Source organism: Crocodylus porosus, unplaced genomic scaffold, assembly GCF_001723895.1.
Source record: "Crocodylus porosus isolate Cpor-Errol unplaced genomic scaffold, CroPor_comp1, whole genome shotgun sequence".
Classification (NCBI taxonomy): domain Eukaryota; kingdom Metazoa; phylum Chordata; order Crocodylia; family Crocodylidae; genus Crocodylus; species Crocodylus porosus.
In genome coordinates, this window is record NW_017728931.1 from 45,399,488 (window position 1) to 45,423,729 (window position 24,242).

The 24,242-nt window shown below is 45.7% G+C and overlaps 1 protein-coding gene across 3 annotated transcripts in view; it reads left to right on the forward strand.

Moving 5' to 3' along the window:
* The window catches only part of STAB2 (stabilin 2), a 138,566-nt gene that overhangs the window by 43,155 nt on the left and 71,169 nt on the right, over positions 1-24,242 (forward strand). For all 3 annotated transcript variants that reach the window (XM_019544760.1, XM_019544757.1, XM_019544759.1), the window contains 9 exons: positions 1,209-1,295; positions 2,640-2,751; positions 3,611-3,791; positions 9,609-9,702; positions 10,984-11,142; positions 12,383-12,478; positions 17,735-17,830; positions 19,157-19,204; positions 23,835-23,971. In XM_019544760.1, the coding sequence (XP_019400305.1) occupies positions 1,209-1,295; positions 2,640-2,751; positions 3,611-3,791; positions 9,609-9,702; positions 10,984-11,142; positions 12,383-12,478; positions 17,735-17,830; positions 19,157-19,204; positions 23,835-23,971 (1,010 nt within the window). The remainder of the gene's footprint in view (positions 1-1,208; positions 1,296-2,639; positions 2,752-3,610; positions 3,792-9,608; positions 9,703-10,983; positions 11,143-12,382; positions 12,479-17,734; positions 17,831-19,156; positions 19,205-23,834; positions 23,972-24,242) is intronic.

Below are 24,242 nucleotides of genomic sequence, written 5' to 3' on the forward strand. Positions count from 1 at the left end.
AACTGTTACACATGACTGTTCAGGGCTTTTTTGTGGTAAGACTCAAGTTTTTCTTTCATTTACATTTCAAACACCCAACATTTTTCATTATTTCATATGGCTGCATCCATGAAGGACTGTGCAGTGTGATAATTAGCAATACTGGTCAAATACATTTTATTAAAGATTTCACAATGCACTGTACACCAGGTGCAGCCTCACCAGTGCCAGAGTGGGAGAATCATTCCCCTTTATTTGCAAGTGATGCTCCTATTAAAGGCTAACAGCATGTCTACACTGTCTCCATGCTAAGTCCAGGAGCACTGCCAAGAAGCAGACCCTTGGCACTCATCTTGCTCAGCACATACCAAACCCCAGAAATTAGATAGCATAGTCTGTTTGGCATGGTCTTGAGCAGGAGCTGTACTCAGGCTGTCTTAGGCCCACCTTTTTGTTTTTGGTCACCCCACCCATGGCCTCACCAAGTCCCAGGAGCTCCTGGTCAACCTCCTCCTGGCCCTGGCCAAGCGGTCCCTGTACTTGACGAAGGAGGCAGCTCTGGCCAGGAGGATGCCCAGGGACTGCAAGCCCACTTTGCACTAACTTGTCTGTGCACATTTCCAGACAGAGCACCAGTGGGTGGCATCCACCAGCTCCTTGGATACCTTTAAGGACCAGTGGGTGCAACCCAAGGGGCTTTGCTCAGTGTCCCCCTCAGGTGCACTTCTTTTTACATTTTAACCCTTTGACCCACATGATGCTCTCACCCTGTTTTTGCCTTAGTTATCCCAAGCATTTTGCTGTGTTATTCATTCATTGGCCCCACATTGTAGGGGCCACTACTTAGTTGGGTGGGCCTTAGGGCCCATGGCATTTGGGTAACACAAATAGATATGCTGTCTTAGGTGTATCTCCTGCGGCTCACAAAGGATCACGTTGAACTGACTACACTGCCCGACTACACAGACCTGAACATACACTCAGGAGAAATAAATGAGCAGGGTGGGCTTCCTCATGGTACTACCCACATCACCATAGACAGTAGTTCTGGCAGACCAGCTGCATCTAAATGCTGGTGTCTGTGGCTCCATGCTAACCGCAGAGCAGGGCTATGCTGAAAGTGTACAGTCTGTGCCTGAATGCTTTGATATGTCCCTCCAAGTATTCAGATGAGCAACTAAAGTTTTATATAGTCCATACCATGCAGCAATATTTATTTTATTTCACAGGAACCTAAATGTTGCAAAGGCTTTTATGGTTCAGATTGCAGTCAATGTCCTGGAGGTTTTTCCAAGCCCTGCTCAGGAAATGGACAGGTAAACAAAAGCACTGGCAGCATACTGCACAATGTATACGGTAGAGACTGGCTGAGCCAGGGGAGTCTCCAGAGTCCCCTGAGCTCACAGTACACAAAAATATGACAGCACTTTGAGAAGTGTATGGTCAGCTTATTGTCTCTATCTAGCAACCCAGTGATACAGGGCGAAAAAAGATGGTGGAACCCTCTAGTCTTCTAAGACGGGGCTGTCCAACTTTTGAGAGTTCAGAGGCTACATTCAGGCATCCTCAGGCCTCCATGCTGTGCCTCTACCCCCTCTCCCCCCCCACCCCCGACACACACACACTACATTGTACTGTACCCAATGGACACCCTGCAAGCCACACTCAGGCTGCAGGCTCCTTGAGCCCCACAGGCCACAAGGCCCCACCTCACTCTACTCTCAGTGGCAGAGGGAAGAAGCAAAAGCTGGAGAAGTGGGGTGGGGGGAAGCCCAGAGAACATGGCAATAAGCACCTAGAAATCCCAGCAGCAGCAGCATAAGCAATGAGGGGAATGGCAACCAGATGGGAAGCCCGGGGTCATGAATTAAGCCCTCACAGGCTACATGTTTTCCACAGACCATAAGTTGAACAGCCTCATTGGTGGACCTAGGGGCAGGGGTGCAGTAACAAGAAAATCCAGTAATTTTCTAAAATTGTGAAGTAGGAGAGAAATAAGGAATGCAGCAGTGGGGAAGAAATACCAGGAGTGTGAAAGTTTACACTAGGAAAAACAAACATTCTCCTTGGATGCATCTACATGTGGGCTTTATTGTGGAACTGACTAATTAGCTCTACAGTAAAGCATCACTGTCTTCATGTGCACCCATATTAGGGTGCAGTAAATTAACTAACTCCACTGTTGGATAGTACTGCCCAGGACAAGTACAATCCTATGGCAGAGTCATTTAGTGTTCCACAATGCACATGTAGATAGTTACCAGAGCTGGCTGGGGCACAAGTGTGCTACTGCTGCCTGGCCCTGCACAGTAGCACCCTCTTGACCCAGCCAACCCCTCCACTACTTGATACTGTGATCGGAAGCCTGGGGCTGACCCCCGAGTCCCCTGACAGCACAGTTCTGCTCTGCCCTGACCCAAACAGTTGCAGTCCCAGGCGCACTTGTATATACTGTGCCCAAGAGCAGCTGACTCTAGCACAAACTGTGCCAGAGTTTATTGAGCCAAGCTAATGGGGGTGTATCTACACAGGCAATATTCCTTACATTTTAAAAGAGTAATTACATCATAATACATATAAGCCTGCATCAGTTATGCAACAACTTCTTTAGAGAGATTTATTTGAACAGTTGGATATAAATCTTATCTTTTATCTTGTAGTGTATGGATGGAATGAAAGGAAATGGAACTTGTATTTGTGCTGATGGATTTCAAGGATCACACTGTCAGTTCTGTTCTGACTCTGATAAATATGGACCTCGGTGTGACAAAAGTAAGCATGGCAGCATGTGATGAAGTTAACCTAAGTTCATAAAAGCGTCTGCTCTATATAGATCTTATTATAAGGTGCATATATATCTACCCTGCCTTCAGCATCTCATCCACCACAGTGGACAAGACAGTGTCTCGAGGCTTAACACAGTGTCTTGAGGTTTATTTGTACTACAGTGGTCAGTAGTTGATACTGATATGGTATTTTTGGAAGATGGTAGAGCTAGGCCACAGGGAATAGCCACATTAAGTGGCATCTAACACAGCTACTTGTGGGGGTTAATTATTGTATCCAAGGAAACTGGAACAGGAGTGCTCACCCTCTTGAACTTACTGCATCTGGTTATTGACAAAGGACCTTTCCAAAGCCCATTGAAGGCAGTGGACAGATTCTCACCAATTTCACTGGGATTTTGATCAAGCTTATTAACTGACCCATTTCAGTTAAATAGGTCAGCATCCTTGTAGGACAAGGACCTGACTTTTAAAAGCTTCCCCACAACACTGGGCAATTTTGTTTGATCTATTTAATCATTCAACTGCTTTTGTGAAGATCTGTCATGGCAATTTAAAGATCTGTGCTATAAAAATATATTACTGAATATATATATTTAGTATATAATTATTATACAAAATATTGTGGCTGACTATGCCTAGAAGGTGGTTAAAAAGGATATGTATTTGCTAAATAAATGTCGAAAAGAATGTTGTTCAAAAGACGTGAATTTAAAGAGACGGGGGGTTAGATTTTAGGGCAGGGTGAGGAAGGAACAACATGAAATGCATCAAGAGTGTCACATAGGGACATATGCCTTCTACAAATATTTAACTTCATATTCTCCCCCGCCCCCAATCTATAGAATGTCCATGTATGTATGGGAAATGTAATAACAGAATAGACAGCGAAGGCGGCTGTCTGCCTGGATCATGCAGAAGTGGATATATTGGGAAATTCTGTGATAAGCATGTCATCCCATGTCAGCCTTTTGTGCAGTTTTGTCATGCACAGGCAACTTGTCAGCTCAGCGATGGCATCAGGAGGTAAGTCCATTGTTTACCTGTAGCTAGCATTAGTTGTGGTGCAGTACTATGCTAATCTTATAGTTAAACTTGAATTTTCTGTTTCAAGATAACACTACATATTAATGCACAAAAACATTTACTATTATAAGAATACCATGAGCTAAATAAGTACTTCTATTTTATAGAATGAGAAACTGAGGCAGAAGAGTAAAGTGACCTGCTCAAGGCCACAAAGTGAGTCAGCTGCAGACAAGGGATAAGCTTTCAGCAACTATTAATTTCTAGTTCTGTACTCATTTCTACATAGACTTTCATAGACATTAGGGCTGGAAGGGACCTTGGAAGATCATTGAGTCCAGCCCCGTGCCCCAGGGGCAGGAAGTCAGCAGGGATCATAGATCATAGGATCCCAGCAAGATAAGCATCCAGATGTCTCTTGAAGGAGTTCAAAGTAGGTGCTTGAACCACCTCTGGCAGCAGGCTATTCCAAACCTTGGGGGCTTGGACACTAAAGAAGTTTTTCCTTATGTCCAGCCTGAAATGGTCATGGACGAGTTTGTGACCATTCGACCTTGTCATCCCTTGGGGAGCTCTGGTGAACAGATGATACCCCAGATCCTGGTAGGCACCCCTGATAAACTTATAGGTGGCCACCAGATCACCCCTGAACCTGTGTTTTTCCAGGCTGAAGAGTCCCGTGGCTCTCAGCCTCTCTTCATAAGGTCTGTTTTCCTGACCTCTAATCATGCTCATGGCTCTCCTCTGTACCCTCTCAAGCTTCTCCACATCTGTTTTGAATTGTGGAGCCCAAAACTGAACACAGTACTTCAGCTGTGGCCTCAACAAGGCTGAGCTTATACCCAGCTTAACAGATCCAAAGATCAAGGAGCATGAACTTGCAGAATTATTAAAGGAGGCAATATTTTGAAGTGTCTATGTTACTTAGGAACCCAAGTCTTTCGTTTTTTCCTTCCCCCAATGTGTCTAAGTATGCTGAAAGTCAGTAAACCATGAATGCATCTGTAGAGCAACTACAGCTACATACCTTAATGAGACTTGGGTACATCCACATGTAATTGAATCATGCTGAAACACCCAAGTGAGTTTTAATCCAACTAGCTCAGGCAACAGTAGCAAGGAAATTACCACAGCATGCATAGGTACCAGCTTTTATTTTTGCCAGGGGGCGGGGGAGAGGGGCTCAAATAATGGACACGTGGAAAGCTTTATGTAATTTAGATTATAACCCTCTTCCTAACGGGGGCCAGGCCCCTCAGGCCCCCAGGTACTTGGCTGTCCTGACAACATGAGCTTCAGAGCAGACTATGCAGGCCCAGAATCCTGGCTAAATACTCAGGCAGGCATAACACACAGTCCTGCTGTTGCCAGCTTACGTATGTGTAGATGCATCGCAGTCACCTCACTGCAGATCAGGCAATCACTTTAGAAAATGGAGTTCAGCACTTTTGAACATATTGTCCCTATAACAGGATATGTCTCTAGGGTTAGTAGTGACACCATCCAGTGGCAGAACTACCCCCTGCCTTGTCTAGTCTCTCCAAGTTTCTCTGAGCTAACATGTGACCTTTCCTGCCATGCCTTGATGAAATAATATTAGAAAGTTAGAGAAAATGCCATTGGAAGCCTCAGGAGCCTCTATTCCTCCTTGTTTCTCTCCTTCTCTGTGCCTTAGATGGTTGCCTCTGTCTATCGACCCCTATGACAAGGGACAGACATTACACATAAACCAATTTAAGTGATCAGAAACTGGTTTAAACCCGTAACAGAACAGATGTTCAGTGCACATAAAGCAGTTTGAAAATGGCTGCAACCAGTTTGAGATAAACCTGGTTGAATGTGGTACCAGACTTAACTGATTTGGCTCAAACTGGGGGTTGGACCTGATGATCTGTTTAGGTCCCTTCCAACCCTAAGCACTATGAAACCAGTTTATTCAATATCTGTCCCAGACCCCTTGCTGATTTAAGATAAACCAGACTCCCCCAGCATCCCAGAATGCTCTCTGGGCTGGGTGGGGCTTTTTGCTATACAGCAGGGCTAGTCTCTCCCCTCTGCCCCCTGGATAGAGCTCCAGCAGACTACAGGCATCTGTCTGGCTTCTCCCTGCTAAGCAGGGATTGTTCCCCCCACCCTTCTGCTTTACACAGAAACCTCTCAGCATTAGCTAGCAGACCATATGCTGGCTACAGTCTGTGCTGTGGGAGACACAGGCAGAAAGGCTTTTTGGAGCTAATCAACAGGTAGCTGGTAATGTTCTTCCTTGGAAAAACTGTTTAAGAGCTTGAAGTAATGGAGAGAGGCTTTGTTTTCTTAATGGGTTGATAAACACAGAGTTAAGGATGATAAACATTCCCTGCTGGGAAGGGGGTTGGACTCCCTCCCTAATCATAGCATCCTGCCAGGCCTGGCCACACATCCCTCAACTCAGTACTGTCAAAGAGAAGGGAGGGCTGCTTTAGTGCCCCCCAGGTTCTAGCCCAAGTCATTGCAGCCATGTGCCTGAATATTTTTCAGTCCAGAAGAGAAGTCTGTGCAGTTACAAACCAATTTAGTCTAACCTGCAAAGATTGAAACAGTTCAGGCTCAGGCTTTTTGAAAGTCTGTCCCTAAGCCTGTATCATTCCTTGCACTACTCAAGTAGCAAGCCAATGCCTCAGTGGCATCAGTTGTGGCCTGCTAGATGTAAGTGTACCTTAAGTGCATCAGTCATGACCTGCAGCACCCCTTATAGTCACACCCAGGTCTTACAGGTCTAACTCCATCTCCATTCCTTGAGTCTTCCAGCTCAGACGATAAGTTCTGCCTACTCAGGTTCCAGCCCTTCTGTCCAGGCTTCAGCCCCCTTGGCCATAGTCCACTTTTTCTGGCTGCAGCCTTCAGCCTCAGGCCATGGGCTCTGATCTCAGCTCCTCAGCCACAGCCCACTTTACACCCTGCCCCACCCAGAGACTCCAGATTCAGAGTGCCCAGCCACCTTGCTGTGTGGCCTCCAAATCACCCCTTATAGGTGCTCCCAAGCCACTGACTGTTACTACATACACTCCTAATTGAAAGTTCTAGCCCCTGTGGGTCAACAGACACAAACCAAAAATATACCCTGCTGAATGAACAAAAATAGTTCTTAACAAAAGTTTACCCCACACTCACCCACCAAGAAGGAGACTTATGCTTCCTGATAACAGCCCCAGCTGTTCCCAGAACCGTGCCCACCCCTACCAAGCTTATCTATGCTACAAAACAATTCTTTCATCCCTGACCCTACAGTTCTCCTTCTGTCCTGGAGTCATTTTATATGCTAGCCCAGCTCTACCTGTGAGTCAGCTGATCCCCGACTCCTAGCTCTCACACAGGGATTTTCTATTATCTCCTTTGTAGCCTCATTCACCTCCAGCCAGCTCTGCCAAAGGCAGGCCTACACCTGGGATCAGTTTCTACCCCATCAGCAGCTTCTGCACCAGTTTGCAGTCTGTCACTCAGTCTTAGTCCAGAACTGAGCTTCAATGTGGCCTCTGATTAGGCAGCTTGTCTCCCCTACTTATGACACCTCTGGAATGTTTTATCCGTTTCTTCCCCCCCAATCAAGATTCTTTTCTCTACAGAGTCTGGGACTAAGTCTCTTTCCCTGTTCTGTAGCAGAGTTCCCCCTGTCCAAGTCCTTGCCCCTCAGAGCCTCAAAAGTCCAGGTTGTAATTGGGGCCTGTAACAGGGAACCCTAGCCCTGTTACTAGGAGGCAGGGCAGCCCCTTTATGACCAGAGTCATTAGGAACACCAAGTACCAGGAGGGCAGGGGTTAAAAGCCCAACCACACAGCCCAGTCAGGTGACCGGAAAGAGATAGGGCTCTGGGCACATATAAACCCCAGGGCCAAGGTTGGCAGGAGTTAGTTCTCTGGCAAGCTACCAAGGGAAGGAGCTCCTGCAGGGAAGAACTACCCAGGAATACTGTGGCTGTTTACATGGCAAATAAGGCTCCAGGAGTATACAAGGTACCCAGGGCTGGGAAGCACTTAATACTTAAGGAGCAGTTTGGGGTTTTAAAGAGGCAGAATGTGGCTTGCATGCATCATATTATGTTACAGCTTAGGGGTTCATATTTATGTTGTTTTAACTGGTGGACCAGATTGAAGCTATTGGGGAGTGTCCCAGGATAGGGTCCCTAAGGATGGTAGTGTTACCCCCAAGGCCCCTTGACCATGCCAATTCAGCCCAATGGGCATCCTCTATTCTTGTCTGTCACATCTTGATGTATTTCTATACACTAGGGAGGCTGCCTTCATGTCTTGATGGATTTCCCTGAACCCTGTAGGTCTCATTTCAAAATAGGTGTCCCAGGACAACCTAGCCTTATGGACTATATGCATGGCCAACTACACCTTTACTATGCCCCAAGCCTCACAGATAATACTGATGTTGTCCAGTCTAGGCTTTGTTGTAATGTGGCCCCCTGGTCTCGCTCTGCACCTCACTGGCGCCTGGGCTCTCCGCAGCCCAGGTCTCGCACTGCGCCTCCTTTCCCCAAATAGCCTCACCCAAACCGCCTGTCTTCTACAACAGCAAACAAAATACAAGCCCCTGGGCTATAACGTAGTACAAAAGGCCAGGGTGTGTTCTGGCCTTCTAAAAGGATCAGGATTCATCCCTGGCAGTAAGTTTCTAATAGGCCAAGGTACCTGTGGAGCTCATGGAGTCCCCTTAACCCTAGGTGCAGCATACCAAGCAGTTGTAGCATCATTTGGCACTTCCTCCCTGGAGGCTCCTTCCCCTCTGGCTGCTAGCAAGGAGCTTCCTTCCTGGCCTCAGCCCTGGGGTTTTTATGAGTCAGGCCCTGCCCCTTCTAGTCAGCTGAGTGCTAGCAGGTGTGGGCCAACTAATTCATTCTGGCTGCCCTGACAACCAGCAGCTGGGGCTCCCAACTGACTGCTAGGGCTCTCTCCCTAGCAGTTCCAGCTCTTAAGGAGCAGGACACCTTAGTGCCCTGCAACAGGGAAGAGGAGGCTTCATAGGGGGCACACTATGGTGTAGAGCCCCAGTGCTCTAGAGGGTGCAGAGGCAGAGTAGCAGTGAGCCTGAGGCCACTCAAGACCAAGTCAGAATTAAAAGTGCTAATCTTTACATACCATCTGCAAGGCATGGGCCACCGTGGTGGGGAGGTTTGGAACGGTGGATAGCAACCCCTGGTGTTGGGGTATTAAATGAACAGCCTCCTGCCTGAATAACATTATAATTATTGTTCCATCAGGGTGTGGCAGGTGAGACAGTTGGGTGGTTAGCCAAGAAACAGAGGGTCAGACAAACATTGGACAGGCCCAGGGATGGCCCCCGGTCACAGGGCTTATTTGCTTTCTCCTTCCCATCGGTCCTTTCTTAGTGTTAGCCCTGTTACAGTCCCATACATTTTTCTGATTTTTGCCCTTAGCCATACATCCATTTGAATTTGTTGGTAACTTTTGTGTTTCTGAAATAAATTTATAACTAGGCTTGTATTCTAATTCGCACCTATCAAGGTGACCCCTATATACAGACATTGAGAGTGGAGGGTACAGCAGGACATATATTACTTTCCATCTCATAGAAATACAGAATAGATCTAAATACATCTAATAATTAACAGATTCCATATTTTTCATTACATGATCCCATATTTCAAAATTTAAGCACTTAAATGGTGTGCATAATTAAGTCAAAGCTATTAATTTTATTCAGCCTCTAAATGGACAGAGAGCTAAAAGGAAAACAGCTTGAAAATTGAATTCATCTTAACTTTACAGCTCTTCTTTCATCCCTGCTGATTTCACTTAGTCCTGTTTTTAATAGATGTGTTTGCAATCCTGGGTATGAGGGAGATGGAACAACCTGCAGTGAAGTAGATCCTTGTGCTACTTTAATTCCAGGTGGTTGCGATATCAATGTAAGTATGTGATTCCTTACCAAATGGGTCACTCCAAAGGAAACCAAAAAAAAATGTTAGGAGGTGCCAATAGGACATATTTGCATAAGTAAATTCTGAAGTTTAGAACCAAACTTAAACCCTTCTCAGAGTGCAAGTTCTTAGCCATAGATAGGACTGTACTGTCATGAACATTGCTATTCAAAAACTGGAAGCCACATAGTTTTCTTAAAGCATTATCAAGATAAGCTACTACACAGTCCTCCTCCAAATAGCAGAACTACAGATTGAAATTTCTCTACAACCCTCATTCCTGTCACCTCCCCGTGTCCCTTCTGTACATGATGAAGCTAAAGCTGTGGCAATGATTTTGCTCTTCTTTAGAGATGGCAAACTAGAAGGAAGACCATCACTAGCACAGGGCATAAAAATGGCATGAAAATAACTTTTCATTTTTAATTTGCAGTTCACATTTCAAGTCCAACGTATTAGCAAATTAAAGTTCTTTCTTACTACCTGGTCATTGGAAGCCTGTGAAATTAATGCTAGTCAGAAAACAGTTAACAGAGCAAAGGTTTCTGCTTAATATAATCCACTATGATTGGCATGAAGGACATATCTATACACCACTGGGTCTCTCCTAAGGACCATTGCACCAAATAACATGCTAACTACCTTCTGAACCTACAGGATTTGGACCAACATATTGCAACATGAGGCATGTGTCAAAAGACTCTCCCATGAGGCATGTGTCAAAAGACTCTCCCAAGAGAATGAGCGTATTAGCATGCACTAAGATGGCTACATTACATTATTTTCAGGAGACAGTGCACATGCTTCACTGCTGCACTCCCTAGATAGTCCTGACATGGTACAGACAGGCCCTGTTTACCCTCTTTGTGGTAGTATCAATGAATAGGCCAAGAATTCAGTTCAGTCCATGGAGAGACCTTCTCGTACCCTGAATATGGTCCCTCTCCAAGTTAGGGTTGAAACACTCCGACAGAGTATTGTAAGTGTTGCCAACCATTACCACATATAGATAAAGGGGCACCTGGATCTCCCAAGGCTGCCAATCCAGGAGTAAAAAATAATCCCCAAAATATCAAAGGGATAAAAAGCTTTCAGAGGACACAGCCAGCATTCCATCCCCTTTCCAGCAGATACCCATGTTCTGAAAATGACAGCTATGGAGCAGACTTGTTAACAGAGGAGGTCCCTACCCAGTCCTACATTCAAATGTTGTTTGATCTCAGCATAACTTGAATTGACATTATTTACTCTGAACATTTCTCCCCACAGGCAGAATGCATTAAAACAAGCCTTGGAACTCACACATGCATCTGTCAGCCAGGTTGGAGTGGGGATGGAAGAGACTGCTCAGCAATTAATAATTGTCTGCTACCAAACAGGGGAGGATGCCATGACAATGCCACCTGCATGTATGTAGGGCCAGGACAGGTAAGTTATGTTCTAATCTTCTTATATTGCCTTGCACTCATTCTATGCTGCCCAAGTCTGCTGCCTATATGCTCCATTCAACAACCTCTTCCACTTCCCTCCATGTATCATCCTCCGTACACCCTCCACACCCAGAACTGTCTGTCATCTCGTATCCCAAATAACTGCCCTCCTCTCTGTTCTAAACCTTGCCTTAAATGCTCATCTGAAAACAATGTCAACATTGAAATCCCCCATTGGAAAATTCCAGACCAGCTCTAAGGAATGAAGAACAGTTCTTTTCAATGTAACAGGCTTACATCAGGAGATGCCAGTTTGTCAAAACTGATGTGTTTTACAAAAACCTCTCTCTTTTCATAAACCACCAGATGAACCACAGGCAAAATGCCATTGGAAACTTGATTTGTTTCTGGTCTCTTCATCTGCAGGCCTGCTGGGAAACATGGGTTTTTAGAGTCTGCTGTTCTAGGGAAACTTCCCAGCATGGATTGCACTGGAGTCTAGAAACCAAGGGCTTCTGAGGCCTGTGGCTTGGGCGCAGACCTGCCACAAGACTACCAGAAGATAAGTTGTGCTAGGTTGTCAGAGGTCTGCAGTTCCTGAGTAGCTTCACCAATGGATTGCCTCAGTCTCTAGGGCCCATGACAACCTTGACATGTGGAGTGCTCCAGAGCCATGGACTATGGCTTCCAGCATCCCTGCTGTGGGTCTGGTATCCCAACAGCCACTTCAGTAACTGGGGCTCAGCTCCTGGCTGCACAACAGGTAGTCTGGAAATCTAAGAGCTCCATTTTGAGCTAGGGCCCTCAGGGCTTCAAAACTCCTTCCCATTAGGAGCCAGGAGCTCAAAGCCTCCAAGCCCCACAATTCATAGCAATGACCCTGAGCACCCTGGAAGATCCATCCCAAGGTAAGGCCCTCCAATTTTAAAGCTTCCTGTTGCACAGCCAGGAGCTTAACAAACCTGATGTGAACACTGGCTGTAGCTGGAGTTCCGGGACTCCCCACTATGCAGCGTAGGACTCCCCTAATTATTTGAGGAAAGCAGGAGGAACAGCCCTGGAGTCAAGGCATGCAGCAGTAGGATGAATTTCAAAGATAAGCCCTTCGGTAGGTGCTTAATAAAATTCAGGTATTGAAGTCAATGAAGCTATGTGGATAAACACTAAGCCATAGTGTCTAAAATATGTACCCTGTTTTAATCACTTTAATTTATTGCAACATTTTGTTGGAACTGTAGAATGACTGTGAGTGCAAGGAAGGATTTCGAGGGAATGGAATTGAATGTGAACCAATAAATTCTTGTTTGAACCAAAATGGAAAGTGCCATCATCTGGTGAGTTAATTAATCACTGAACAAATAATTCAAGCATGCATGTCTTTCTCCACGTATACCAGGAAATAATATTTCTTCTACAGACATAAGAACAAATGGCATTCCCCTGGAGCCAATGTTCTGAACTCCACACTTGGCTGAGTGCATAAAAACATCTTTCAGTGTCAGGTGAAGTTACTACAAATATACAGACAAATCCTTAGATCCTTCATCAGTTTTTCCACTGAGGTCAGTTACTGTTTTTTCTGACTTGGAGCTAAGGAAGAACTGAGTAAGACCCCCAAAATTAGAGTTAGATTAGCTTTCCAATGCAAGACATTCTTCATTAGATCTGACCAGAACAAGCCAGGCACAGCAAAGGCAGCATGACTTGTGCATGCCTTGTTCTGGTCAGACCTGATGACCCTGGTCATACCTGATGACTTACATTTGAAAGTGCATTTAACCCTATCCCAAATACACAGTTTATCCAACGAAAGATATTATTCTAAGAAATCCTTGCCTCTCACATTAATTTCTAGACCATCATGGCTACAACATCACTTGTACACTTTGCAACAATTAGGAAAGCTACTAAAACCCCAACTAATAGAAAGGTGGTCTCCATCTTTTCACTGTCATGTATGGGATTCTTTTAATCAGCACAGCAAAGTGAAGATACAATGACATTTTCTGCTGCTGTTTAATTGCAGAAACTCTGTTACCATAAAATCAGGCAGCAGGACATGCTTTTCTCCCCAAGGTAGATATGTTAAGTACACTGAAGGCTTTATTTGGAAGGAAAGTAAGTAAGGTCCAGTCTGCTTATACCAGACAATTCAAATACACCTTGGCGTACCCTCCCAGCATCTCTTGTTATGATTTTTCCTCTCTGCACCAGAAGCATCTGCATGATAGCTCGGAAGAACATTACAGGATCCTTCCAAATAGTTTCTAGGGTCAGAAGGGACCTGAGTAAATCATCTAGTCCGCCACCCTGCCATGGCAGGAAAGAGTACTGGGGTCAGACGACCCCAGCTAGGTGTACATCTAGCCTTGTCTTAAAGACCCCCAGGGTAGGAGCCAGCACCACTTGGCTTGGAAGTTCGTTCCAGATCCTAGCCGCCCTGACTGTGAAATAGCGCCTCCTGATTATTTAGCCTGAATCTACCTTCTGCCAGCTTGTGACCATTATTCCTGGTCACGCCTGGTAGTGCTCAGGGGAACAAGGATTTCCCCAGTGCCTGCTAGTCCCCTCTGACTAGCTTGTAACAGGTCACTAGATCCCCCCTCAGCCTTCTCTTACAGAGGCTGAACAGGTTCAGGTCCCGTAGCCTCTCCTCGTAGGGGCTGCCCTGCTGCCCCTGATCATGCGAGTGGCCCTCCTCTGGACCCTCTCCATGTTGTCCACATCCCTCTTGAAGTCCTGCGCCCACAACTGGATGCAGTACTCCAGCTGCGACCTGACCAGTGCCGCGTAGAAGGGGAGGATCACCTCCTTGGACTTGCTTGAGACACATCTGTGGATGCATGACAAGGTATGGTTGGCCGTCCTGACCGCATCCCCACACTGCCGGCTCACATTCATCTTGGAGTCAGTGATGACTCCAAGATCCTTTTCTGCCTCTGCACTGACGAGAAGGGTGTTCCCCAACCTGTATGTATGGTGCTGGTTTTTCCTCCCCAGGTGCATCACTTTGCGCTTGTCGGTATTGAATCCCATCCTGTTCTCATCTGCCCACCCCTGTAATCTGTCTAGGTCCAATTGTAGCCTATTCCTCCCTTCTAGCATGCCCACATCCCCCCACATCTTAGTGTCATCAGCAAATTTGAACAGGGTGCTTTTTACCCCCTCGTCCAAGTCAATGATGATGTTGAACAGTGCAGGCCTGAGGACCGAGCCCTGGGGGACCACGCTGCTCACATCCCTCCAAGTCGAAAATGACCCATCCACCACCATTCTTTGGGTGCAGCCCTCCAGCCAGTTGGCGACCCAATTGATTGTGCAGGTGTCGACACCACAGTCCCCCAGTTTCTTAATGAGAACAGGGTGAGAGACAGTGTCGAAGGCCTTCCGAAAGTCCAGGAAGACTATGTCCACTGCTACCCCTGCATCTAATGATTTGGTTCTCTGATCATAGAAGGCCACCAGGTTGGTCTGACAGGACCTGCCACTGATGAACCCGTGTTGGTTGCCCCTAAGCATGATCTCCCCTGCTGGCCCCTCGTGGATATGCGCCAGAATAATTTTCTCAAACAGCTTGCCTAGGATCAAGGTAAGACTAACTGGCCTATAGTTTCCCGGGTCCTCCTTCTTCCCCTTTTTTGGAGATGGGAACCACGTTGGCCCTCTTCCAGTCCTCTGGCACCACTCCAGAGCACCATGAGTGCTTGTAAAGCCATGCCAGGGGTCCTGCAATGACCTCAGCTAATTCCCTTAGTACTCTAGGGTGGAGATCGTCCGCACCAGCTGACTCCCCTGGAACTGCTCTTCCCAGAAGATGTCCGGGAAGTTCAGGTCCCCCATGACTACCACATCCTTTGACTTCACTAACTCTGTGAGCTGACCTAAGAATTCCTGGTTGAGCTCTTCCCCTTGGTTGGGAGGTCTGTAGTAGACCTCCACTGTTAAGTCTCTTTCCCCTTGACTGCCTTGTATTCTAACCCAAAGCACTTCAAAGTGCCCTTCCCCTGATTCTTTGTTAATTGATGAGGATGGGTATTCCTCCTTAATGTGAAGTGCCATGCCCCCACCTTTCCTTCCTATCCTGTCCCTCCTGTACAGCCTATAGCCCTTGACATTCAAATGAAATGTGCTAATGCGCATAAACAGATTTTCTGTTAGAACTGGTTATATTATTTATTGCAAATAAGTTATCTGATTAACTAAGCCATTCATTCTTGTTTCTGAGTTATATGGAAACAGATTTGACTTGTATGACTTTGTGATGCAGAATCATTTACAGTTCATGCAATTTATAGATTTTTCACTAACTGTTCTCTGATTGTTCCCACTTTGTGGTAGCTGATTGGTTATCTAAATTACCAAGCATTGCAATTGTATTCCAAGTGAATGAAATGCTTTGTAATGGGACTACAAATGTTCTGGTTTGGCCTGGAATATCCTGTTTCCTATGCACAGATGTGTATTCACTCAAGCAGCAGCATTTCACAAAATGTACATAAACTTCACTTGACACTGAAAGATGTTTTTATTTGTGTAAATATGCATGACAATACCAAAGGAAAGATGTAGCATGGATATGCTTGGAACAAGCAGAGGTTTGAATACTTTCATAAATTCTGGTTAGCAGTAGTTACTCAGTCAACTCTGCTAAAGAGAAATAAAATGAAAACAGAATTTCATCATTCTGCTTAAGGCTTCAGATAGTGTCACCCATCTTTTGATGATTCAGTATCATTCTTATGGTAGTCATGAACTTTTCTTTTAAAAATCACATGAAAATATTGAATATTAATATGATTTGCACAGAGGCAGAGTAACCTGAGTTCAGCATCCATTTACTTCATTTGGAGTTGTAGATGATCAGCACTTCAGGAGTCAGCCTCTGTCTGCTAAACTAACTTGTAAAGGCCAGTTTCAAAGCTGGAAGGAAACACTGTGATCATCTTGCCCAGCCTCCTCTATAGCATGGGTCACAGAATTTCACCCAGTGATTTCTGTATCAAGCTTCTATCGCTCAACCAAACTTATCTATCATAAGGTCCTAATTCAAATAAGTGCTGTATTTCTCACAAATAACTCACATTTTCACTAAAACCAGCTAGTGAAATTAGGGTGCACAATATATTAAAAAAAACTGGATCCCCACAGTCTAGAAATTTGGCAGCAGGAGAGTAGTGGCAGTGTTAGTTGTCACAACTCTGGGAGGGATTGAGCTGTAGCCAGGTCAGGCCTAGTATGCAGCTCCAGATACAGTGCGCTGGGTCAGACCTGGCACATAGCCCCAGACTCAGTGCCGATTCAGATGAGTTTGAACTCAGCAGACCAGGTCAGACCTGGCACATGGACCCAGGTTAATCCACAGCCCCATCCAGTGCACAGGGCTGGCAGGAGGTTCTGGAATAGGCTTGGCTGCCTAGCTGCTGCTATTCAGTTACTACAAGGAAGATTTTTTTTTTTTCCTTCATCCTGCCTCTCAAAAACAAGCTGTGTATTATATACAGGAGCATGATGTATGCAAGAAAATACGGTAGTTATATGCAAGGTTCCCTCTAAGGTGCACACATGAGTGGCCATGCACAACTAAAAGTCTGGCCGTGCACCGACTTTTCAAGGCCGCGCACCAAGAGAGGAGCTGAAGGTCAATTCCTAGGCAAGGTGGGGGCAGGAGCCTGACGCCATGTGCCTCCTCGCTCCCCAAGGTGATGCAGGGGAGCAGAGCAGTGTCCCAGAGCCAGCACAGCCTCACTTGGGGCAGGCAGTGGCTCCTCCCCAAGGTGAGGCAAGGCAGGGATGGAGGCTGGAGCAGGGGGCCACCTCTGGAGAAGTGCTCCACTCCCCGGCCCGGATGCGGGGGAGTGGAGCACTTCCCTGGAGCCGGGAGAGCCCACTTCAGCCTCTCAGCTCCAGCCCCCAGCCTCTCAGCTCCAGCCTCTGGCCCACAGCCTCTCAGCTCCAGCCCCCAGGTCCCAGCCCTCAGCCCCCTTTGGTAAGTGTCCCACGCCTAACCAAGGTGGCATGCTCACGGACTGAGGCAGCACGTTCATGCTCCTTAGAGGGAACATTGGTTACGTATACACCTTTAAGAATATATTTAAGTCCAATTGATTTAAATACATTTTACAAATGTATTTAAGTGCTTCCCAGCATGTGTACTTTCTGGAATGAAGGGATTTTTTAGTTACAGGCAACCCTTGCCATTCAGGGGGGATATGTTCTCGTATTGCCCCGTAAATGGTGTAATCCGGGAATAAGGCACTTCGTTCATGAACACCATCTGCATTCATGATCTCGGTGCTCCTGGCAGCTTGAGGTGGGGACACAGCTGCTCTGCCGGCAGCGGGAGCACAGCAGCGGCGGCAAGTGCAAAGCTCCCGAGGAGCTCCTTTAAGTGTATAAGAAGCAGGTTTGGCATTCGTGAATATTTGAAACCACGAATGCTGAACCCGCAAATAGTGAGGGTTTCCTGCCTATTAATCTTGCTGTACTACAACATTGCAATGTGTTTTATTGCAATATATTGCATTGACAACAGCCCACTGAATTCTTGACAGCGTGGCAAATTTAATCTTTACCTCTCTCTTGTTTTAAAGGCAACTTGTCAATTTGTCTCTTCTGGTGTCTGGAGCTGTGTGTGTCCAAAGGGCTATGAGGGTGATGGCACTATGTGCTACGGAAATGCAGCAGATGTAAGTAAGACAGGAGTCCTTTGTCTGAGTGCGAGATCAACTTCTTGGATGTTTACAGTGATCTTAGCCAGAGAGAGACAGCAAAGTCATTTCTAATTTTCATCATAAAATTATGCTGACTGCAGACAGTGTTCCTGCCTGAGATTCTTGCAGGTTTCAGAAATGATTTATTATGTTTAAAAACAAGCTAGGAATTTCCAAGAGGCCTGAAGGGGCTGGATACTTCATTTAGTGAAGAAGGTATGTTTGTAACTAGTTTTGTACTGGATGAGTGAATAAAAATGTGTCAACGTTCTCTGCTTTTTTTACACACTGGCAGCTGTAAGAAATGGACTCTGCATTACCCTTGCTCCACCTCCATTTTTTCCTCCCAACCTACACTACATTAAAAAAACAAAGAAAAAGCATGAAAATTCATTTAGAATTCCACCCTCCAGGTGATAGAAAACAAATATCTGTCCAGGGAAATACTGCAATCAAAATGAAGGACTGCAGTAAACAAGTTGTATAGCAACAAAGAAAATCTCATCAGCCGCTAACAACAGCATAATTTTTCTAGGACTACAATCCACAGTGGCTGCTAAAGATGTCTCATTTGCAGAAATATCCCCTAAAAGATTTCCATCTTTGGTCAGCATTACAAAAAAGCTATTTGTTATTTCATTAACTGTTCTTTATGTGATGTTTGCATTATGGCACCATCTGGAACCCCGAGTTCTGTACCATTATACAAAGTACTGGCCAAGCACAGAACAAAAATTACTTCTCTTTTGATTTATGTTTTGAGATTTGCGTTCAGTTCCCATTCCCTAGAAATAGAAGTCCTGATCCTATTCCATCCATTAGGTGCCCAAGTGCAATCCTATTCCATCATGTTCGAGTTCCTGAAAAAACAATGCATCCACTTTGTAACACTGCTGCAGCTTAGCCCTAAAACAAAGCCACAAAAGCCAGCGAAGAAGTGGAGGATAAATGTTAACATTTCTTCAAGGACTCAAGCTAGGTGGCACAGAAGCACATTTAGAGGCCTAATAGGTAGAATAGGAGTTTGGGACAAAATTAGATATCTAACTTTAAGCCTGATTTTCAGTGAAGCTGAGTCTTCACAATTCCCACTGAAACCACAGTGTACCAGAAAAGCATTACTGACTTAAGTGTGATGGTTCAACAGCCCCGGTCTCATTCAATACAGACGCTGGAATGCTGCATCTCTATGCTCATAAGCTAAGACAGGCTCATTGTATTACTACAAGCTACCAATCATCTCTTCCTCATGTGCAAACGTCTGTATCCTAGATGGTCATTCCTTTTTCTCTCTTGTATCAGGAGTTGTCTGCTCTGTCAGAGGCAGCTGGATTTAACCAGTGGATTGATGTAAGTATAATTTTTGTTTGGATTTTATTAGTATATACACATCTGAAAAAAGTGCTAACTTTTTAATCTATAGAAACATGATGTTCCCATTGGCCAGCTTGTTTACTGATGTTGGAGTAGACAGAATATGTAACTCCAGGCCAAAGTTGGGGTTTTGGAAGATGGGATGGAGTGCACCCTCAGTAAGATGAAATAGGATGGAGTGCACCCTTAGCAAGTCTGCAGATGACACCAAGCTGGGGGGAGCAGTGGATACGCTGGAGGGTAAGGTTAGGATTCAGAGAGACCTACACAAATTGGAGGATTGGACCAGAAAAAATCTCAAAGTTCAATAAGGTCAAGTGCAAAGTCCTGCACTTAGGATGGAACAATCTCATGCTCTGGTACAGACTGGGAACCAACTGGCTAAGCAGCAGCTCTGCAAAAAAGGACCTAAGGGTTACCATGGACAATAAGCTGAATGTGAGCCTTCTTCATAACAAGGCGCACTGTTGGCTAACACAATACTGGGCTAGATTAGTAGAAGTAGAGTTGCCAGCAGACCAAGGAAAGCGATTACTTCCCTCTGTTTGGCACTGGGGAGACCACATCTGGAATAGAGTGTTCAGTTTTTGGGCTCCCGCTACAGAAAGGACATGGACAAATTGGAGAGAGTCCAATGGATGGCAACAAAAGTGGTTAGAGGGCTGGGGAACATAACTTATGAGGAAAGGCTGAAGGAACTAGGTTTATTTAGTCTCGAGAAGAAAAGACTGAGGGGAGATTAAATAAAAGCCTTCAACAAGTTGAAGGGTAAAGGATGGAGCTAGACCAGAGTGGGCAATTATTTGGGTCCATGGACCAAATAGGCAGTTTTGGGGAGCTGTTGCAGGCCAGTCAGCACATACCTTAGCCCTGGAACAGCCCAAAGCCCATGCACCCTGTGGTTTCTCCCGCTACCACCAGCGCCCAGCAGTAGCTGAGTGCACAGCCCTAGTCCTGCCCCACCCCACACCTGCTCCAGACTCATCCTGGCCAAAGCAAACCAGCTCCAGACCAGCTGGGACCCACGCACGCAGCCCCAGCCCTCCATGCGCTTGCTCTGGACTGGCCTACCCATGATGAGTGTTGCTGCAGAAGTAGCAAGTGGGCAGAAGCTGCTGCTGGGCATGGGGTGGGGGAAAGCAGCCACCTCCCACTCACTGCTGCTGGGCCCTTCTTGCTGCGGCCACCCACACCCAGGCTGTCCTGCGACTCCTTTTCACTGCCACAGCTGCTCTGCTGGGTGGCCTGAAGTGGCACTGGTGGCAGTGGTGATTGGTGGTGGGTACAGGCTCTGGGTGGCCACAGCAAGAGAACCTGGCAACAGGGAGGGGGAGGTAACCGCTTTTCCCCCACATGCAGCCCAGGCTCTTCTGCAGCTGCCACCACTGCTACTCATTGTGGGTGGGCAGGTCCAGAGCAGGCATAGGGCAGGCCAGAGCTGGGGCTGTGCTTGTGGGTCCCAGCTGGTCCAGAGTTGGTCCGCTCCAGTCAGAGTGGGTATGGGGCGAGCCAGGCCCGGGCTAGGGCTATGTGCATGGCTTCCCCACGAGTCTCCAGGGGATCGGAGCTGGAAGCAGTAGCCAGAAGGCGCTGCCACTGCCTGGCCTGCCTAGAAACAGAGTGCAGCTGAAGAGCCGCCCCAATCCTGCTGTGTCTGGGAGCGGCAGGACAAATGGCACCTGCGCCATGTGGGACCAAGGGACCCACCACAGGCTGGACAAAGTCCCTCTGTGAGCCAAATCCTGCCTACAGGCCAGATTTTGCCCACCCCTGAACCACCGTGTTCTTGGTGGTGGCAGATAACAGAATAAGGAGCAATTGTCTCAAATTGCAGCAAGGAAAGCTTAGGTTGGATATTAGGAAAAACTTTCTCACTAGGAGGGTAGTGAAACACTGGAATGGATTACCCAGAGAAGCTGTAGAATCTCCATCCTTGGAGGCTTTTAAGACCTAAATAGACAAAGCTTTGGCTGGGATGATATAGTTGGGCATGGTCCTGCTTCGAGCAGGGGGCTGGATGCGATGATCTCTGAGACCCTTTCCAAGCCTAATTTTCTATGATTCTGAGATTTTTGGAGGTGATAGCTTTTATTATACCAAATGTATGGTTGGAATGAAATTCTTCATTATGTCTTGTATTCAAAAGCTTGCCTAACTTTATTCCAACCATGCAGTTGGTCAAATAAAAGATATCACCCCCCAAAAAAAAATCTTAGCCTCTTACATAATTCCTGAACCATCGTGGCTACATCATCATTCTAACACTACCAGGCCAAAGGTGGTCAAATTTCTGCACCAAGTCCAAATTTCAGCTTTAAATGCAGTTGGTATGTAAACCTCCAAAGACAGAGGATCCATTGTTAATGAAAATGGAGCAACTGGGAAGTTACATAGCACTGTAAGTCCTATGTGTGGCATAAGGTTCAGCTCCTTGGGAGCTCCCTACAGAAAATACACAGATGACAATGCAGGCAAGACATGAGCAGGTGTTCCTACTTTGGTAAGAAGGTTGCAGGACAATTGGGGGACCAACAGCTGCAAGGGACTCCACAGCGTAGGGGTATGGGACGAGGTACATTTGAATCTTACCCCTCATTTTATTACAAATGCCCCAAAATTAATTCTTCTGTTTCAGGTCAAACTAAATAAGTTATTTAAAGGCCCCTAAATGGGAGTTTTTTCCACTGACTTCAGGAGACTATGGATCAGACCCCAGTGTATGCAGCAACTCTACCTGGAAGCTAATGCTCTGAGGAAGGGAGAGAGACTCTCCCTGAATCAAATAGTATTTTATAATGTGAGCAAAACAGGGAGGCATCTCTCTGTGTGGTTTTAACTTCACATGTAAGCAAGAATGCTAATGTTTATCATTTTTCATACTTAAATGCTATTTTTCCTACAGATTGGGAGGGTTAAAAAGGAGAAATGGTTATTGTTATTTCTACTCTTAAATACCTGGCAGGAGACAGTGATGGTGACTAGAAAGAAAGATGCTGGTGAAGATAAAATTCCCAGCTATTTTAGACAGTCGATTTGCATATATTCATTCCCCATTTTTTACACCAAAATGACAACACAAGTGATGAAGGAGCACCAGGAATAGATTAGCTTCCAGGCAGCCCAGCTAGGGCAAGGTAGAACCTGAACATATTGTTCTATGATATTCTGCAAGAGTGAAAAATGAAAGGTTTTGGAGCCTGAAAATTCCTTTCCACTTATACACTGGGGTCCCAGGGAGGTTATTTTGGGGGCAGCACCCATGTCCTCACTATTTGTTCTTCTCAACCTCCTCTTAACAAATCTAAAACCAAACACTGTTACATGGAACACAGCCATCGACTCTGCAGCCTGCAGTAGCCCAGAGCAGTATGTTAAATCTGGGATAGGTAACAGCACCTAGAGGAATTTAGGCATGTAACAGCAACTTCTAAAAGCTCTGTTAAATGATACAATCCTTTGTCAAAATTAAATGAGGTGGTAGGTGGATTTTCTGTTTCATGGTTACCAACCTTTTGGCCATGTTTCTTAGATACTTCTAATTACCTTTTCTGGATAGTTTAATTTCAGTTCCTAGTAAGCAGTGATTATGGTATGTTTTTAAGAAGACACACAAAAACCTAGAACTCTTGGTTCCAAAATGTTACCTTTTATTAGACCAACTGGGAAATCGCAAGAAAATTTGTATGTCTTGTCTCAGGCCAACACGGTTACCAAGTACACCCCTGAAACATGTCTTTAAAGCATTCAAAACTATAAGTAAATGAGTTCAAGTAACAAATGTGGAGTTGACTTGCATTGTGGGCATCGCAGGAAAATTAATTTTGGGAATACACAGCATTTTTGCCCTTGAAATGTTGAAGAATATTATGTAAATCAAAGGCTAATAACTGCGTTATCCTTCATTCCACACACTTTTGTACGGCTCTGTTTATATCCTTTGGGTCAAGCCATAGTTCAGTGCAGTGGTTCTTCCTCCCCAGGCCGATGACATAGTTTTATAGTTTCTAGGGTCGGAAGGGACCAGAGCAGATCATCGAGTCCAGTCCCCTGCCATGGCAGGAAAGAGTACTGGGGTCAAACGACCCCAGCTAGGTGTACATCTAGTCTCCTCTTAAAGACCCCCAGGGTAGGAGCCTGCACCACTTCTCTTGGAAGTTCGTTCCAGATCCTAGCTGCCCTGACCATGAAATAGCGCCTCCTGATATCTAGCCTAAATCTACCCTCTGCCAGCTTGTGACTGTTATTCCTAGTCACTCCTGGTAGTGCTCAGGGGAACAGGGACTCCCCCAATGCCTGCTGGTCCCCTCTGACTAGTTTGTAACAGGCCACTAGATCCCCCCTCAGCCTTCTCTTGTGGAGGCTGAACAGGTTCAGGTCCTGTAGCCTCTCTTCATAGGGCCTGCCCTGTTGTCCCCTGATCATGCGAGTGGCCCTCCTCTGGACCCTCTCCATGCTGTCCGCGTCCCTTTAGGGATTCTGTCTGATAAAACAGAATTATCCACATACAGTGCCCCATCAAAAGGTCTCCTGCTTGCACCTATTTTTGTCTATAAGGCTTAAAATAGTTTGCAGAACAAGTGATTGTATCCTTTTTACTTCACTGCAGGAGGCTGCAATCAACTCAGTGCTATCCACAACTCCAGATCTAACTGTCCTCGTACCTTCTCTTCAAGCATTTGAAAACATGGACCAAGATGAAAAAGCCTTTTGGATGTCAAAGAATAACATTGTAGCCCTGCTGAAGTACGTTAATGAAATGTCTAGCGTGTGCTAAATCCATTTCTTGAAATGAATTGTTTTTATTGCCAAACATAATTTTGATTTGAAGACTTACAAGCAAGCAAAACAGTTTTTCCAGCCTTCAGGATTCTCCTTTGGTTACACTGCTATCAATCTAGTTACCTCACTGAATACAATTACTTGCCATTTGTATTGTTTCAGTACATTTAGAGACCCCAGCCATGATCAGAGTATAACATAAAGCAGAATGTTATACACCTAGCAAACATTTTCT